The 19,648-nt window shown below is 41.4% G+C and overlaps 1 protein-coding gene across 2 annotated transcripts in view; it reads left to right on the top strand.

The window, feature by feature from the left end:
- Positions 1–19,648, top strand: part of GPR176 (G protein-coupled receptor 176) — a 67,848-nt gene that overhangs the window by 38,364 nt on the left and 9,836 nt on the right. For both annotated transcript variants that reach the window (XM_039533506.1, XM_039533505.1), the window contains exon 2: positions 18,500–18,752. In XM_039533506.1, coding sequence (XP_039389440.1) covers positions 18,508–18,752 — 245 coding nt within the window. In that variant the 5' untranslated portion in view covers positions 18,500–18,507. The remainder of the gene's footprint in view (positions 1–18,499; positions 18,753–19,648) is intronic.

Below are 19,648 nucleotides of genomic sequence, written 5' to 3'. Positions count from 1 at the left end.
AGGGCCCTGATTTCGTAAAGTTCTAGGTGCTTTCCATGGCTAGAAGGTCAAATCTGGACTTTCAAAGAACCATTTATTTTGTCAGGATTTTAATGTATTTGTTTATATTTTGACAGTAACCCCACGTGTTCATGCTGGTGCCTGGTGTGGGGGCAGTTGTAGATCCTGATCCAGTAGTAATCTTAAATCTCCACCTTGCAGAAAAATTGGAAATAGTTTCAAGTTCTCTGAGGGGGTCAGTGTCACTATCACAGGATGACTGCCTCCAGCATGTCCCCTTGTGGCCTCACGGGTGGCCCTGCAAGCGGGCCCCCACCTCCATTTCCCTCTTGCACAGTGTGCAGTAACTCCAGACAAGCTTTCCAAATATAAATAGCTCTTTGCAGGGTTGATTTGGTGCAAAAAGTCTCACAACCACAATCCAGATGTCCCCAGCATAGTCCAAACAGTACATTCACTCTTTCAAGTCCCAGCAGTCCAGCTAAACACCAAGTAGTGCTCCAACAGCTGTCACCATGCCCCAGCTCCCAGCTACGGCTCCAACCCCTGCCCAGAGACATCAGCAGGCTCAGCCCTCCATCATTCCCCAGCCTTCAGCCCTCTTAGGTCCACTGGTTTAGCTCTCTGTCTCGGCATCTCCCTCTGCTGCTCTCAGACACCAGCCCTCTCTACCCATGGATCTCCAGCCTGGGGAAGTTTCTGCTTTCGCCACCCTGATCTGGCTTCTTTGCTCATTACCACTCCCTCCTTTGGGGTATCCCTTCCCTGAAGCTCTCAACCCAGCGCTGTTCTTATTCTGAGCTTTGGGGCCCAGATTTTTAAAGCGATTTGGGCATCGCTGTGCTGAATGTCACAACCCCTGATTTAGGAGCCTAAATTTCAGTTTAAAAGGGATTTAGGCACTTAGGACTCTAAATCCTATTTACAGCTGATGCAACTTAGACTTGCAAGTGCCTAAATCCCTTTAAAATATGACATATAGGCTCCTAAATCAGTTAGTGTTGCGACACTGAGTGCAGCAGTGCCTAAATGGCTTTTAAAATCTGGGCTTGGGTTCTTAACTCTCCCATTCTGGACTCTCCTTCAGGGCATCCTTTCCCTGAGGATTCTGGACTCCTCCTTGCCTTTGGGCTGTCTCATTTATAACTCCCACTGGCAGCCCCACCCTCCTCATTACATCCCACTAGGCACACCTGGACTAGAATAGGAGAGCTGGGCCTGACTTAAATTAAGAGTCACAGAGGCAAGAAATTCTATCAAGTCAAGTGTACTTTAACGAAACAAGGGCTTGGTTTTTCTTGACACTCAAATGCTCTTGAGAGTTCTCAGATCACCGCAGGCAAGGGGAATGGGTGGAATCAGAGTGTGAATATTTTGTTGTCATTGACAAACAGACCAAAGACAAGTAATGAGTGTGGACAGTCCTGAGTCCTTTATCAAACCAAGAATAATAATTAAAACAGTCATACCACTAACTGTCCACTTTCAATCTATGGGAAGAGAATAGAATGAATCCCTGAAAAGGTACTTGAGATCACAGCCTGAGAAACTGTGAAAGGAGAATGAAGCATCTTTTGAGGATTTCTGATCACCATTGACTCAAATCCAAACACTTTTTAGTTTGTTCATTTCCTTGCAGTTGGCATCTCCGATATTTTGGAGATAGTTTTGTGTTACTTTGCTTTCCAGAACTTCCAGAGTGCAGAGCCATTCCTCTTCCGACCCCCATGCTTGGCATATCCCTATGCTGGGGCTGTATCTATACTGGCCCCTACAATACCCCTGCTCTAAGCGGATTCCCTGGGGGAACATACCAGGGGCTGGAATTATCTCAAAGACCATACGCAAATCTGCACTAATTCGCATCTGGGACATGAGCAGAAGAATCTCAATGATATCATCCCCTAAACACATAAACTTGAATATACCTACATAGTCATGAAGCAGAGCGGAGTTAGCCAAAGAGGGCGGCTGGACAGGAATTCAGATGATATTTAGCCAAATCCACTAAGTGGGAGGGTAAATAAGAGGAATGAGAGGAGGACCCAAGGTAGAGGGGTCACTCGCTCACTCACACTTGGGGTAGTGGAATTGCAATAAAAAAATAGCTGTGTCAACTGCTTTGAAGTTGCGGCTTGGGGTGGAGCTCCTATTTATTCTAAGGACAAGTTATGGTTGCTATAGGAACCAAAACTTTGAATTTCTTGATGTTTGTGTGTTTACGAACTTATTTACCTCAAAAACTATTGTGAGGATTAAGCTGGTGTAAATGGCTTTGAGGCGCTATATGAAAGCTAAATATTATTTAAATTCCAAACCATAAAGCTGCAATAATGTAGGTGTTTTACATCGAAAGGTTGTACTTTAACCTTAGCAGACAATACTAGAAGAGATAAATTGCTGCTTGAGAAAGTAAAAAAACACAAAGTGAAATTACTGAAAATGAAATAATGTTGCTTGAAAGGGGAAAAGGAGGATGTAGTATGTGGGTGAAGAAGGATTTGCCTTGTTTGCTGAACGTATTGTTTACTTCTAAAATGTGTTTAAATATGACAGTTGAATTTAAGGTTCTTCAAAGGCTCAGTGTTCAAAAAGAAATATTTTATGTAAATAGTAAACACAAACCTTTTCTGACCATTACACCAGTATAACTGCAGATTGAAAACTAGTTTAAAATCTCTCTAAGCTTCCAGACTGTCAGTGGGACAAATCATATCTTGTATCGCAAAATGGCTGCCACAAGTAAGAGACTCAGAAAAGCCAGTTGTAATTAAACACTGTATTTTTCAAGCATAGTATGTTTTTCAGTTTGTTGAGATATGCCTTTTTATGAACTTTCAGCCTGCTGGACTAAAGAAAAACAAAGTGTTCTGTTATGGCGGTTCATTTGCTGATATTTTATGCATTATTTTTCATGTGACACCACTACGGTTTGGCATGTGATCAAATAAACCCCAAAATCTCAAAATAAAAGTCTACAAATACCAAGTTTTCCCCAGATTAAGGACATAACCATATAAAAAACACTCATCTTTGTATGTTTTCACCAAAACCATTAATCCAGCGCTCAGAGTTTAGCACAGCCAGGTTCTTAAATCTGACCCATACTTTCTGGTTTCATTTTTTACCTGTTTCCTAGATTTGTTAAAGTTTTGCACAGTGCTGCGTGTTCTTGTTTCCCAAAGACAGACATTCTAAATTTTCCGGAAGGTAGACAATTGTTGTTCCTATGTCAGCCTTTGTGCATTATTGGTTGCTTGCTGCAATATAAAAATATCAATTCCTGAATAGTTTTTCTTTTGTTTAAAATTAGTGAGCAACATCTACTTCTTTGTCGATTTCTTTCATCACTAGCTAAACTTGTAGGGCCAGATTCTTAACCCGATGTAAGTCTGTGAAGCTCCATTGACTTCAGAGAATCTATGCTGATTTTCATCAGTCAAGAATCTGGTCCCTAATATCCTTTAAGGAACTTTACTGGCTTCTGTGGGCAAATAATTCCACCTAGAATGTATTCAGGGCAACATAAGCACTGCATAATCAAGATATTTCTGACCTGGACCCAAAACAGGAACTATTAGACATCTCACAAAGGGACAAAATCTTGTGAGATTTACAGTCAGGTTTCTGGACCAAAGAGGATGAAATAAGCATCCTGGCTTGGATATTGATCCCAACCAAACTGCCCTACCATCACTGAGACAAAGTGGGTGAGATAATAACTTTTATTGGAACGTCTGTTGCAGGGGCGGCTCCAGACCCCAGCACGCCAAGCGCGTGCTTGGGGCGGCATGCCGCGGGGGCGCTCTGCCGTTCGCCGGGAGGGCGGCAGGCGGCTCCGGTGGACCTCCCGCAGGCATGCCTGCGGAGGGTCCGCTGGTCCCGTGGCTTGCCTGCGGAGGTCCACCGGAACTGTGGGACCGGCGACCGACAGAGCGCCCCCCGCGGCGTGCCGCCATGTTTGGGGCGGCGAAACGGCTAGAGCCGCCCCTGGTCTGTTGGTGAAAGAGACTAGCTTTCCAGCTTACACAGAGCTTTTCTTCTGGGAAATGTACTCAGAGTGCCACAGCTAAATGCAAGGTGGAACACAGCAAAATGATATAAGCACTGTGTTGCCTGTGAGTGAACACTTTTCACAAAGCAATCACTCCAAATCTGACCTCTCAGCCCTCATCCTCAAAGGAAAACTAATAAACAGCTTCAAATGATGAGCCTGGGAACTAAATTCATAACTTTGCTAGATACTAAAAAATCATGGCCTTAATAAAGATTTGACTTATTTCAAAAATCTATAACCCACTAACCCCTCTTTTTGTCTGATGACAGCAGAGGGCCATTTCACCTTGAATGGTCTCTTAAAATATGTGTTAACTACTTGTGCTAAACTATCTGTTCCACCTTGAATTTAGCTGTGACACTCTGAGTACCTTTCCCAGACCGGAAGAAAAGCTCTGTGTAAGCTTGAAAGCTTGTCTATTTCACCAACAGAAGTTCCTCCAATAAAAGATATGACCTCACCCACTTTGTCTCTGTAATATCTTGGGACCAACATATCTACAACAACACTGCAATCATCACTGGTTTACATATATAAGAGAACAGGAGTACTTGTGGCACCTTAGAGACTAACAAATTTATTTGAGCATAAGCATTCGTGGGCTACAACCCACTTCATCAGATGGATGCTGTGGAAAATACAGTAGGAAGATATATATATATAATACACACACACACAGAGAACATGGAAACAATGGGTGTTACCATACACACTCTAACGAGAGTGATCAGTGTCGGAGAAAAACTCAGTTCTTGCTTTTTCTTTTGGGTGCAGCAAAATCAAATACTTTATTATTTCTCCAGTAATTACAATGGAGGGAGAGAGTGCCATAGGACACAGGGTTGCCCCAGTCCCGGACAGGTCTCTCAACTGGTAAACAATTACAGCAAGCCTTTATACTTTTGTTACAGACAATAACTAGCAATAATACAGACAATAAAGAGCAACAACTTCATTTTGTTTATACATAAGCCATTCTGCTATCTTGTTTTCTCACTCCTAGAAGACACCAGGCTGCATATTTGGTTATCAGTTACAAGGTCGTAATAACTTTTTACACAGTTCTTTCCCTCTGCCTCACACTATCCTTGCTTCTAGAAGTCTCACGTCATTAGGGTTACAGCTGGGCTAACTCTTGCTAACTGACTGACATGCATTAAGATCCCCTTCAAATCCTTATTAATTCTTTCCCTGCTTCCACATCAGTTAAGGTGAGTTATTACCAGCAGGAGAGAAAAATTTTTTTTGTAGTGGTAATCAGAATGGTCCATTTGCAGTAGTTGACAAGAAGTTGGGAGGAACGGGGGGAAAGGGGGGGAAATAAAAATGGGGAAATTGTTTTACATCCACTCCCAGTCTTTATTCAAGCCTAATTTAACGGTGTCCATTTTGCAAATTAATTCCAATTCAGCAGACTCTCGTTGGAGTCTGTTTTTGAAGTTTTTTTGTTGTAATATTGTGACTTTTAGGTCTGTAATTGAGTGACCAAGGAGATTGAAGTGTTCTCCAACTGGTTTTTGAATGTAATAATTCTTGACGTCTGATTTGTGTCCATTTATTCTTTTATGTAGAGACTGTCTGGTTTGTCCAATGTACATGGCAGAGGGACATTGCTGGCACATGATGGCATATATCACATTGGTAGATGTGCAGATGAACGAGCCTCTGATAGTGTGGTTGATGTGATTAGGTCCTATGATGGTGTCCCCTGAATAGATATGTGGACAGAGTTGGCAATGGGCTTTGTTGCAAGGATAGGTTCCTGGGTTAGTGTTTTTGTTGTGTGGTCTGTAGTTGCTGGTGAGTATTTGCTACAGGTTGGAGGGCTGTCTGTAAGCAAGGACTGGCCTGTCTCCCAAGATCTGTGAGAGTGATGGATTGTCTTTCAGGATAGGTTGTAGATCCTTGATGATGCGCTGGAGAGGTTTTAGTTGGGGGCTGAAGGTGACGGCTAGTGGCGTTCTGTTACTTTCTTTGTTGGGTCTGTCCTGTAGTAGGTGACTCCTGCTGGTAATAGCTCACCTTAACTGATCACTCTTGTTAGAATGTGTATGGTAACACCCATTGTTTCATGTTCTCTGTGTATATATATGTCTTCCTACTGTATTTTCCACTGCATGCATCTGATGAAGTGGGCTGTAGCCTATGAAAGCTTATGCTCAAATAAATTTGTTAGTCTCTAAGGTGCCACAAGTACTCCTGTTCTTTTTGCGGATACAGACTAACACAGCTGCTACTCTGAAACATATATAAGAGAGATGCTATTAAGTGCTGATTCCAAAGGGCTATGCAATTTACTGAGTTGATTTACAAAAACATTTTCTAGGTTTGAAACTGATGAAATTACCATTTATTGGAAGTTAGAAAGGATTTCAGTCATCATTTATTTGGTTCCCACATAGTGTGCCAATGACACAGATTCAGCTTGAAAACCCACTAATTTACCAAGTGAAAAATCAGCCAACCACAGAAGTAAATGCTCTCCACCTCCTCCTGTGTCCTCCTCCTGTTTGTAATGGATAAATAAAAGAGGTCACAGCTCTAATGATTCCATCTCCCTTACACTCTAGCAGCATTTCTTACTGGTGTCAGAACCAGCAGGAGAGTTAAACAGGGGTGACCAGATAGCAAATGTGAAAAATCGGGACGGGGGTGGAAGGTAATAGAAGCCTATATAAGAAAAAGACCCAAAAATTGTGACTGTCCCTATACAATCAGGACATCTGGTCACCCTAATGGCACAGAATGCAAGGTGAGAAATCAAGTGAGAATTGTGAAATTAGAAGAGAAATGCGTGATGAAATAACAGGCTTTTGCTGTTTTTTAGAATTTGGCTTTCAATTGTTTTTGAGCTGGTATTACAACAATGGTTCTCAACCAGGGGTAAATGTACCCCTGGGGGTACGCAGAGGTCTTCCAGGGGGTACATCAGCTCATCTAGATATTTGCCTGGTGTTACAACAAGCTACATAAAAAGCCTAGCTAAGTCAGTACAAACTAAAATTTCATACAGACAAAATGAAAACATAAGCACTTTTTCAGTAATAGTGTGCTGTGACACTTTCAGATTTTTATGTCTGATTTTATAAACAAGTAGTTTTTAAGTGAGGTGAAACTTGGGGTATGCAAGACAAATCAGACTCCTGAAAGGGGTACAGTAGTCTAGAAAGGTTGAGAATCACTGAGAATACATTTTCCTTGGCTTTTCTTGCAGTTAAATCATATCTAGCACTAGGTCATCTGCACTCATTGCTGTCACTTGTTGTCAGCAACAAACACTTTCCATAGGGTAATATTGGCTTCAGACCATGTCCACATTAGGGAATTTTAGCAAGTCATTCAGTGACAGGAACATCCTGAGAAGGTTTAATTGAGATGGTGGTAAAAGCGCCAATAGCCAGCAATCCTAGCTCACATGGGGGGTCTGTCCGATGCAGCTGCACCTGCACCTGCAGTAAGGATTCTTTTGCTACAGTTCCCTAGAGCAGATCTGGCTTGAGAGTGAAGATGTGGCCTTGTAGAGCCGGGTGTGGTGTACAAGGCCCTACCACTGCTCCTCAGATGGAGTGGAGAGGAGCATTTGTCACATAGGTCTTTGCCTGCTATAGCGAAACCACACTTCTAGTCTGTGAGGAAGTCTACGCTTAAAGTGTGCCACCAGTGGTAGCCATAGTGGGAGTCCTAATGTAGACAAGCATTGGAATTTTAACCCCATGTCATCTAACTCCTCAGAGTAACTTTAGACAACGGGTAAAAGTGCCAACGCCTTATCTGTACTAACACTCACACTGCTGGGACCATAGCAGGAGATGCACATATAGATTTCCTGAAAAGGAAACCCTTTCAATGAAGATACAAAAAAATTAATCACTTTGCAAATAGTGACAGGGTGCTGCTTCTATTTTCTTCTAGTGATGCCTGTATTTATTTTAATAAGTTGTCTAGTTTTAGAGTCTTCCTTTTGTGTTTTTTCTTTCCACAGTGTGATTAATAAGGAAATAAAAGGCAAATAAAGAATGACAGAACATGCTATGTACGTACCGTTGGGAACTAGTGATATAATGTGGTGTAATTGTTGGATACAATATCGCTCCAGATTACACTGACAGTACGTTTTACGATGAAGAGAAAGTAAATATGTGAAACTTTTATACCTGTAAAAGCAGATAGGCATTCACAGAGGCAGGAACATGATAGACAGACTTTCTGAACACCTACTCCTCTGGCAGACAAGGATTTTATAGAACATCAAGCTCCACTGCACAGTGTTTACTCCAACTATTTTTAGTATTCTAAGGGACATTTTTGTATCCACTCAGGCATTCAAAGAAAATGAGCGCTGATCTCTCGTATCTGAGTAAGACTTACTTCATTCCTCTGTATACATGCCTAAAACAGATTCAAGTTACCAAGCATATGGCACTCACGTGTAAGCCAAAAAAGTGTAGGTTTGAGGTTGTGATGAGAGTGTTTCAAGGTTAGTTTTATGCGCTAGTCAGTTTGGCTCAGGGATATGGTGGAATGCAGTCAGTAGTACACTAGATTACAGCCCACTGCCTTCCTCGTTTTTAAGTAAGAGGTGGATCCCTGTGAAAAGCTGTTGGGATCAAGAGGGAGCTTTGACTGCTGGGACTTGGGTTGTTATTTCTATTTGGAAGGCACTGAGAGACTATGGTGATAGAGGATATGCAAACGCCACATCTTTACGATCGAGTTGTGGCTGGCTTTTATCTGTTCCATTTTATGGAATTAAGTGCAGCATTTGAGCTCCTGGAAAGCTGTCAATGCCTCAGTAGGAAAAGGGTTTTTTATACTTCTGGTTTACCAAGTTAGTTATACAGAGTAAACCAATGGCAATAAATCTCACATTCACCTTTGTGTAATAGCTCCAGGACACAAGCAGGGCTGGCTCCAGGGTTTTTGCCTCCCCAAGCGGCGGTGGGGGGGCGGGGGAAAGCGATCGGTGGCAGCTCCAGTTTCTTCTTCAGCGGCAATTCGGCGACAGGTCCTTCCCTCCGAGAGGGACCGAGGGACCCGCTGCCACCAAATTGCCGCTGAAGAGCCCGACGTGCCGCCTCTTCCCCTGGGCTGCCCCAAGCACCTGCTTGCTGAGCTGGTGCCTGGAGCCAGCCCTGGACACAAGCCATGTATTCCTTCAACAGGAGAACTTCTTCAACAACAATTTGCCAATCAATCTCCCACAAATACTCCATGTTCCCACCTTTTATATTTACACTAGTAAAAGAAGCTCACTCTTGGGAAAGGAACCCAGCATAATCACAGAACACACTCTAAATAAAAGGGCTTCAAAGATAATTTACATCTATAACCAAATGTTTCACAGCTGGTTACCATGTATCAGCCAAATTAATCTCTGGGGTAACTCCATTGGTTTCAGTATGTTTGCACCAGGATGAATGTTGGACCATTATGGGCCCAATCCTACCAACTCTCTACATTCTTAAATCCCATTGATGAAAATGGTAGTGGTGTGTGTAGGGTGTTTGTAGCATAAGGAGCTATGTGTAAATGGAAGAAGCTAGGTCTGGAGTATGGCTTGTTACTAAAGGCTATTGCATTATGGTTATTAAATTCCTTAAAGCCAGACAAAGAAGGAAGTGGGGAGAGGGAAGGAATGTGCTTAGTGAAATCTCAGCAAGATGGAGGAAATGTTACACTTTTCTATTTAAAGACAGCTGTATACATGAAAATTTATAAATGCATTCCAGTAGTTTGGTGTATTGGAGAGAGATAGAACACAACCAGTATTTTAAATGCAGGAGCAAGCAACTATCATCAATTTGCATACCAGTTTCAAATCTCTCAGAGTCATGTGTGAATGATAACTGCAAGCATGTGAAAAAGAAACATTATCTTTAAAATAATGCATATGTGAATAGACTGGCTGATTCTTGGAATGAAAAAATAATCAAGTTTACAATGAATTTTGCTCAAAAATACAAAAATGCACATTGTTGTGTATTTGGTAGTTGTAGTAATATAATCTTGTTGTTGCTATGGCAACTGAGTTAGATTATTAGGGGATAGCCCAGCCGGTTTTGGCTGGTTGTTAACTTTGGAATAACGTCTGCTCCCACCTTGTTCCAGAGGGCTATGGACCAGATCTTGTGTGGCTTTCCAGCAGTCCAGTGCTATCTGGATGACATCTTGGTCACTGGAAGGAATGAGGAGGATCACCTAAAGAATTTAGAGGCTACCCTACAAAGATTGGAAGAGTATGGCCTACGAGTCTGCAAAGACAAGTGTGAATTCTTCCAGTCCTCTGTTGAATATTTGGGACACATCATTGATGCTACGGGTCTTCATAAGGCCCCTGAAAAAGTTAAGGTTATTGTGGAGGCTCCACCTCCTCAAAATGTTAGCCAGCTTCGCTCATTTCTAGGACTATTAAACTATTATGGGAAGTTCATCTCTCAGTTAGCTACATTGTTAAAATCACTTCACGAACTCAGAACAAGGTCTGGAAGTGAACTTAAGCCTGTGATGTTGCATTTAACAAAGCTAAGGGTGCATTGCTAAATTTGGGAGTTCTGATGCACTTTGATCCAGCCTTACCTCTGCAGTTGGCCTGCGATGCCTTCCCTTATGGAGTGGGAGTGGTCGTGTCATACATTATGCCTTCAGGAGAAGAACGACCTATTGCTTTTGCTTCACACACCCTAAGCAAAGCAGAAACTAACTATGCCCAAATCAAACCTGAGGCACTGGAAATCATTTTTGGACTTTGGAAGTTTCATCAGTACCTGTTTGGATGGAAATTTACACTTCTCACAGACCATCAGCCTCTGACTTCAATTTTTGGACCACACACAGGCATTCCCCCATTAGTTGCTAGTTGTATGCAATGAGGGGTATTGTTGCTTTCCACACACACATATGGAATCCGCTATCAGAAATCCACTCTGCATGGCAATGCAGATGGTCTCTCAAGGCTGCCTTTGCCAGTCAAATGTCAAGATATTGCCAAGAAGGAAATCTTTTACTTTGAACAGGTAGAGAACACACCCATCACTGCTACTCAGGTAAAGAAGGCAACTTGTGTTGACCAAGTATTGTCCAAAGTTATGGACCTTGTGATGCATGGAACATCTCAGTGAACCTCTCCGGTCTCACCCGACCTCATTACCTACATGTCCAGGAGAATGAAGTTATCAGTCCATTCTGGTTTGTTGTGGGGAAGATGTGTCATCATCCCACCACTACTGAGATCACAGATGTTAGAATAGCTACATTCCAGTCACTGTGGAATAGTGCGCATAAAGGAAATTGCACAAAGCTATTTTTGGTGGCTGGGATTGGACAGTGCTATTGAAGAAAAGATAAGAGCTTGTATGTCATGTCAGGGTGTGAGGAATGCACCCCAGTGGGCACCCCTGCACCCATGAGACTGGCCTGAAAACCCGTGGCAGCGTATTCACGTTGACTTCGCTGGCCCACCAAAAGGAAGCCTGTTCTTGGTGGTGGTAGATGCCCATTCTAAATGGCCAGAAGTGTCTATAATGCAGTCCACTACTGCAGAGAGTACTATCCAAAAACTACGGGACTCTTTAGTTGTTTTGGTCTGCCAGAACAACTTGTGAGTGACAATGGACCGCAGTTTGTCTCTCAGGAATTTGGAAATTTTATGAAGGCAAATGGCAAGACACCAAATCAAGAGTCACCTGTTCCTGACTTTCCCCCTCCATTACTGCCTGCGGCGGAGATACATCCCCTTGAACGAGCTGATACCACATCCTCAGCCGTTCGCACTACGAACCCTGAGCCCATTGTCAGGCCTGCACCCAAGATGCTTTCGGGTGCACCAACACCAAAAGTTTGCCGTAATCCACCTAGAGACAGAAGGCCTCCTCAATGGCTCGATCTTTAGCTTGGGCAAGCCCATGGTTACGGGGCAAAATCATCCCTGAGTTTTAGCCAGGAACGGAGGCAGTCTATCCTCCTTCTCTAGTATAGTGTTTATTTTATTTAGGGGATGTTCTCATTAAGGGGGGAGGAATATGTTGTGTATCTGGTTGTTGTAGTAATAGAATCTTGTTGTTGCTATGGCAGCTGAGTTAGATTATTAGGGGATAGCCCAGCCAGTTTTGGCTGGTTGTTGGTTAGTTCAGTGTGTGGCAATAAATGTCTGCTTTTCAAGGTCTACAGCTCTCTGTGTCTCAAGTGATTTCTTCCTAAAACTGCTGCCCCCAAGGATACAACACACATCTTGAAACGTATTGGAAACAATTAAATTCACCCACATTGGTGCACACTGTTCTAGAGCTGATGTATTTTTTTCTGTATGGGAGCATTTGCTGATCCCCATGGTATAGCACTGTGTGGCATCCCAAAAGGATTACCTAATAGTTTTAGCAGAAGAAATTAAAAAACAAAACAGGGAAACAACCCAGATTTTAATCTAGACTGTTTGGGAAAGCAATCTTGTAACAGCCCATGTGGCATGTAGATAGGGAGTTGTGTATCACCTCAGGTGTGCAGTGAAATATCACAGAGGTGAAATTCTGGCTACACTGAAATTAATGGGAGGTTTTCTGTTGACTTAAATGGTCCAAAAGTTTACCCTAGATGTGTAAACATAAGTCTCCGTCCTGTGCTATTTGCCACAAGGTATTAAAATACCCCTCTACATCCCCTGTTGGTGCGTAAGAAAGAAAGAAGTGTGGCATAGGTCGGGTAGAGTGGATGGTTCTCTTAACTGCTGGTCCTGACGTAATAATTCCAGTGTGCAGCAGCCACTCTGTTTAACATTAGTTACTCCTGCAGCAGACGTTTTGTCTCAGATGTAAAAGATCTGGCTGCGCACACATCTGAATTAAGAAGTGAAAAAACAAGAGTTGAAAAAAAGAGTGAAATCAAAATTAATTGGCCATAGATTTAACAGAAGTGTGGTAATGACATTAATGTAAGCAAGCAAGAATTACTATTATTTATTTGTATTACGATAGTACCTAGAAGTCCTACTCATTATAAAATTCATTGGTTAGGGAATTTAGAAACTTTGCTTTATATTTCCCCTATGCAAAGAGGATGCATACTGTCAGTCTATATGACTTTTATTTTGATTAAGGAAAAAAATCAGAAAATTAAAAAAATATTTTGTCTTGGTTGTTACTGAAAATTGAAAATTGTTGGTTTTTAAGAGGCGGTATCAATGTTTAAAACATTGTTTTCAATGAAATTGTCCATGGAGGTAGGGGAATCCATTTTCCAACCAGTTGTATTACCAACTTTGACGTTTTTGTTACTGCTGTAAAGATACTTACATCCAGTGAATTCCACTCTAGGTGGGATGTGAGAGTTCATGAAAGTAAGAAGTAAGAAAAAGAAGTCAGATTTGAAGTGTGTGGGCTTTGTATTGGGCGTTTTGCTTCAATCCTGATCTAGCTAATGTTCACAAAGTATAATTTGATATCCAGGTGAAGACTAGATACATCAGGGTATGTTAGCTAAGGTTTCATGAGTAAATCCATAGCGAATAAAAACTTTATTCTGACTTAGTGGCAAAGATATTTCTTTTAGATGACTATCTCTGGTTTCTATTGTGATCATCTTGCTGGTTGTTAAAGATATTATTCAGGGTTTTACGTATTATTAGAGTTATTATTAAGAGATGTTGTTACAAAATTATCTCAGTTTAATTTTAACTCCTGGATCAACACTTTGAGTCTAGCAAAGACATTTAAGAATGGTGGAGCTTGGTGTACAAAAAGGTGCGCTGACAACTGAGTTTAATGTTTCTACCTGTTTCACCACTTTTAATCAGAATGCAACTTTACTGATAATAATAAAAGTTTTGAGAATGTTGCTACTCATGGATTCCATGAACACTATACAAATGTTTGCCGGAGTTTGTCGACTTAGCAGACTATTTTTCAGCGTGATGTATTAACCCATTCTTGTAGTAACTTTTTTTTCTGACTCTACTTCTCTGTGTATTTTCATTATTGTAACTCTGCTTACATTGGTCTCCCTAAAATTTCAGAATAAAAAAAAGTTGGGGTTACCTAAGGCAACCATTTATTACATACAAATACATCATAATGAATATATAGTGCATAAAGATATTTATTGTGTATTAAAATTTATAGTAGTACAAGTGGATAAACTAACTGTATTTAAATTAGTTTGGCAGACTATATACTTAATTTTTTTTCTAAATTTAAAGGATCTATTTCTCAGTGGAGCCTGCAGAGGCCAGTGATGACCATTACCTTTCCTCATTGTTGCTGGGAAACATTTCCAAAAGCCCAAATGGGAGTTAGGCATCTACCTGTCATTGAAAGTCACACAGAATGCCAGCAAGGTTGCCAACTAATGCCAGTTGTAGTGGTTGTTTTATTGTAGATATTTGCCCATTAAGAACTACTACCAAACAAGAATTTATATTTCTCCTTTTTAATTAAAGTACAGCTTTGTCCTTTCCTCTAACATCTTTTAAATCTTAAACAACAGTAAGTGACTTGCTATACCAAGGTTGCCATAAGAGATGCATTAGTTTAGTACTGAGGGGTCAGTACCATCTATTGAATCACCAGCACTGCTTCCTATGGAAGTCTCCCATCCAAGAACTGACTAACACAATCTGGTGTAGTTTACGAAATGTGAGTCCAAGGTGGCCTGGCTCTAGAGGAGTTGTTATCCAAAGCACCTAGGAAAATAACCTTTGATAGAAAATGTCTACAGTATTTTCAGCTGTGATGATCTGAAACATGGAGCTATAAACCAGACAGAATACAATAGTAGTCTGGGATCTTTCACAAATTCCAACAGCTAATGACAGAGGAACGTGGACAGAAAAGGGACAACTCCGTCTATACAAGTATGGAAAAGACTCAAAGCACAGACTGCTGTAATGCTAGTTAAATAACTCAGTCACCTAGAACACTGTCATCCTATCCCATGAAAATAAATGGATGATGGGAGAGCAAAACTGATATGGAAAACTCTGCAGTTTACTGTGTAGGCTTTGATCATCTCCATACTATGACTCCTGCGTGAAGTTTTCAGTGCCTTATTTTCTCTGAGGCGAAGGCTTTGTGGCATATGGTGGAAAATCTGATTTCAAGGAATTGGCATGGAGCGCTTGCTACTCCATGCATAATGCCCAATGTCCTATTCTCCTCTGGTAACCTGGCTTGCCTAGGAGCTAGGTAGCCATGGCTGCAAGTACAAATAAAGTTAATGCTTCTCTGAGTAGCATTAGTGCCTGATTAATTTTCCATTGAAAAACCATTGGTTTTGGAGGTATAATACCCTTTTGAGTGCTTGCACTCAGCTCTGTCCCCAAGCTATGTTTGACATGACCCACTAAACATGTGGGGGTCCAGTTGCATCATGTATAGGTAAAGGATTCCTCCATCTTAGAGAGAGAGAGGAACAATGCCTTGTGGACTCTACTCCTCCCACTCATCAGCCAGGTTTGGTCAGGACTTGTCCTATTTTCATTTCCTCTATACCTCCCAATGGAAGAAATCATAGGACAATTAATGGTTTATAAAACTGACTCCAGGGCTGTCTCTCTAGAATCAGACTGTCCTGCTTCATTAGACTTTATGCCACAGGAATATGAAGCATGGCTCAACACTTCTCTAGCAGTGTCTGAACCATAAAAACTCCCACTAGTTGCTTTTCTTTCTCAACTTCTTTATTTGTATTCATTCTAATAGAGGTGAACCTTGCAGTGATTTAGTGATTTACTGTGAAGAGCTACTAAAGAAATTCAAAATAGGTAAATGGGTTCAATTTACAAACAAAGCTATCAGCTTCTCCCCTGCTCCAGGGCATCTTAATAGTATGTTGTTACTGTCTGAAGTGTCCTCCTTTAATAACTGGAGGATAGGAATAACTAGGAATACTTTGTTGAGCAAGTGATATGATTGACTGACTACTGTCCCTCCTAGTGCTTTAGGAAGCTTCAAACACAGCTGATTGAATGCTGCTTGGTGAATATTTTATCATGCCCAAGGCACCTGCCAAAACTAGATGATGATTCCATTTTTAAACACATCAAATAGTAAATACTTAGCTAAATATTTTCTCAGCTACCAAATAGGAATTTGGGTAATAAGAGATAATTCAATTTTATATCAATTGTATGGTGTAAGAGTTATATTTATTTACTGTAATCCTATACAGCACATTAATGGGGAATATTTCAGAAGTTATACTGCACACTTTTCTGAAATGATACAGTAAAGATACTGGCTAGTTTCTAAAAAGCTAGTTGGCAGGATGAAGCAAGGACCTACACTCAACTCAATGGCATTTCTATCTGTCTGTTAACACTAGTTGTGATCTCTGGTTGTGTTTTTCCTATTAGGGAATGTTCTCTTTTCTGTACAGATCTCTCTCTTGTAATCTGTTTGTGCTCAATCTCGTATCTGAATTTTTGACATCTTGGTGTGCAGCAGGAGGGACCCAGCACTACGTGCCGCAAAGGCAGATTGCTTCCTTTCCCATTGTGCTGCTGCTGTGAGATTTTAATGTCATGGGTAAGGAGTCCTTCTCTGTACAATGACAGCTGTGGGCCTTTAGCAACTTCTTGTGAAACCAACTACCCATCTGGATCGGTTGTGCCTTCAGCAGGGGCAGTGATATTTCTCTGGCCTTCTGTTTGTAGCATAGAAGTCTTTCTGTGTGTTAGGTGATAAGCTTTGTGGGTGATATTTCTGAGCCACTTTTGAAAAGGTTGGCAAATGCAGCTCTCTAGTTGTAGTGGGTATATGTCTTGTCACTGGATATATGTGTTCTGTTACTGGTTCTGTTTAAAATTAGGGGAAACATGCAGGGATTTTAGGGTCTACAATTATCCTGAAAAATGGCATGCTGGTGTTGTCCCTTCTTCTGACACCAGTGTCATGCTTCTGCTGAGAAGTAACAAATATCTGGAGCCTTGCAGGTCAGCTTCCCAGTGGAGAAGATATCAGTGACATAGAATTTTGAGTATATGCTAAGTACAACTTGTTTTATTTATACCCATACTCCAGTTCTAGAATAAAGGTGGTCAGACAGCATGCAGGGCAGTCAGTCCCTTTTTCCAGGAATCTCAGCCCAGCAGCAACACGAGTTACTGCCTCAAGAATTTATTTTATCAAAGCCAAAGGCAGATAGCAAACTTTTCTGCTGCTCACAAAACTCCCTCTCTTCAGAAGCTACCTCCTACAGAGAACCCTGCCTAAGAAATACTAACAACAGCACAGCATGTCTTCCCAAGACTGAACATTATGTTGCACACTAAAGAAAAAGAACTTGAAAGACTATGTATAAAAGCACCACTTGGTGACACCTGCCATAACATTGTGTATTATTAGTTACTGTTGAGGTTATTCAGGAAGAACTGAGTCTTTGATTTCAGACTTTTTGTGTCAGGAGTAGAGTGTGATCAGTGATAAATAGTATCTGAACTAATGTTGATTTCTGCCTTTCCTTTTTCTTTTCCTCCCCGCTCCCTCATCCCACATTTCTCTTCAAACTGTAGACTATATATATCTTGAATATTGCAAAAACTTGGTTGATTCCATCTTGTGTGTTTCTCTTCTCTTTTTTTCCCTTGGTATAATTAGACATTTATTGTCTATATGAAAAGTAAATGAAGATAAATCTCATTCATTTGTCGCCTAGTACAGGCCTCAATGCACTATTGTAAGCTTGTACCAAGGTCTCCAGAGGTAGTAAATAAAGCAGGCTGCTGACCCATTTTCACACCCAGACTAGTAGTGTAAAATCAGCTTTACCTGGAATCTTTGTTTTCTTACTCTGTATATCCATCTTTAAAAATACTGTGTGCCAATTTTTTGAAATGTGGGTAACTTTAATAGATTTCCATATTTGGATACTCAGAACAAACTGCCCATTTGAAACATCTATGTGTCAGTTTAAGCATCTAAGGCCTGGTCTACACTAGGGGGGGGTGTCGAACTAAGGTCCGCAAGTTCAGCTACGGGAATAGCGTAGCTGAACTCGAACGACCTTAGTTTGAACTACTCACCCATCCAGATGCCGCGGGATCGAAGTCCACGGCTCCAAGGTCGACTCCACCACCGCCGTTTGCAGTGGTGGAGTTCCGGAGTCGACCGGAGCGCGCGGGGAATTCGAACTATCGCGTCTAGATTAGACGCGATAGTTCGAACTCCGAGAAGTCGAACTCACCGCGTCGACCCGCGCGGTAAGTGTAGACATACCCTAAGTGCATGGTTTGAGCATCCTATTTAACCACCTATGTTTGGAAACTGAACTCTTTGTGTCCAATTTTGCATGCACATACATACGTGCTCTTGCTCTGCTTACATAATACAAATATTAAACAGAGCCAAAGATATATAGCTAATTCTAAACAAGTGCTTTTATTGAAGTACTTTGAAACATTCAAATCAGTCAAAAGTATAGATTTGTATTTTGTCTTTTTCTTCCCCCTTTTCCCAGGAAACTTCATGGTGCTGTGGTCGACCTGCAGAACATCAGTATTTAAATCAGTAACAAACTGCTTCATTAAGAATTTGGCCTGCTCTGGGATCTGTGCCAGTCTAGTCTGTGTGCCTTTTGATATTGTCCTTAGTGCCAGTCCACACTGCTGTTGGTGGATCTACACCATGCTCTTCTGTAAAATTGTCAAGTTCTTGCATAAAGTCTTCTGCTCAGTGACCATCCTTAGTTTTCCTGCCATTGCTTTGGACAGGTAAGAAATCAAATTTACTAGCATCCTGTCCTTGATTTTCTTTATTTCCTTCCCCGCTTAATTACACACATCTGAATGTCAAATATTGTTTAATGGTGCCTTGTGCCAATATATCAACTGCCTCCACACCAGCTTTGTGTCCCCAAAGTTCAATTTCCTTGCACACAAGTATGGATATAAAGATTAATCTCTGTTGTGTGGAACAGTTTCATTTCAGTTTATCCTGATATCTATGGACTTCACAAAGCAGTTTTGATATGCAGATGTATCTTCAAAGATGCTTCTAGCCTCTTATTCCTCCTGTCATTAATCCTTCTTAGTAATAAATCTTTGGGTTGAACAAACATCTTGGATACTTGTCCATTAACTCGCTCATTATGTGATTAATACTTTCTGATCCCACCCATCTTGAGGCAGATCTCTATTAACAGGGAAAAGTACAGTTTCACATGAGTGGTTCTGTGAGCAAAATACACATTTTTGGTTCCAGACTAATACAAAATCACTATTTATATCACCATAGTACATAGGAGCCCCAGTCATGGACCAGGACCCATTGTACTAGGCGTTGTATAAACATAAACCAAAAAGATGGTCCCTGCCTCAAAGAGCCTACAATATAAATAGACCAGACAGACCTAGGGTGGGGAACGGGGAACAACGCACAAGCAGAATGAATTGTGTGATGGCAGCAAACACCATGTTATTTCCATAGTTTTCTCACTCTCTTTAGGTAGCTATAGATGGGAAAGGATAAAGTAAATGGAAAGAAAATGGGACAGGGGCCCTGAAGGCGAGAGGGTAAGGGGGACAGGGCAGGTAAGAGGGGCAGGTCTGGAGTGAAGCTGAGGTGAAGAGACTGTGAGGGAGTGGGAGGGTTGGAGCAAACAGCCAAT

The sequence above is a fragment of the Mauremys reevesii genome, linkage group 4 (genome assembly GCF_016161935.1).
Source record: "Mauremys reevesii isolate NIE-2019 linkage group 4, ASM1616193v1, whole genome shotgun sequence".
Classification (NCBI taxonomy): Eukaryota; Metazoa; Chordata; order Testudines; family Geoemydidae; genus Mauremys; species Mauremys reevesii.
Note: the sequence above shows the minus strand (reverse complement) of the source record. Positions and strands in the feature narration are given on the sequence as shown.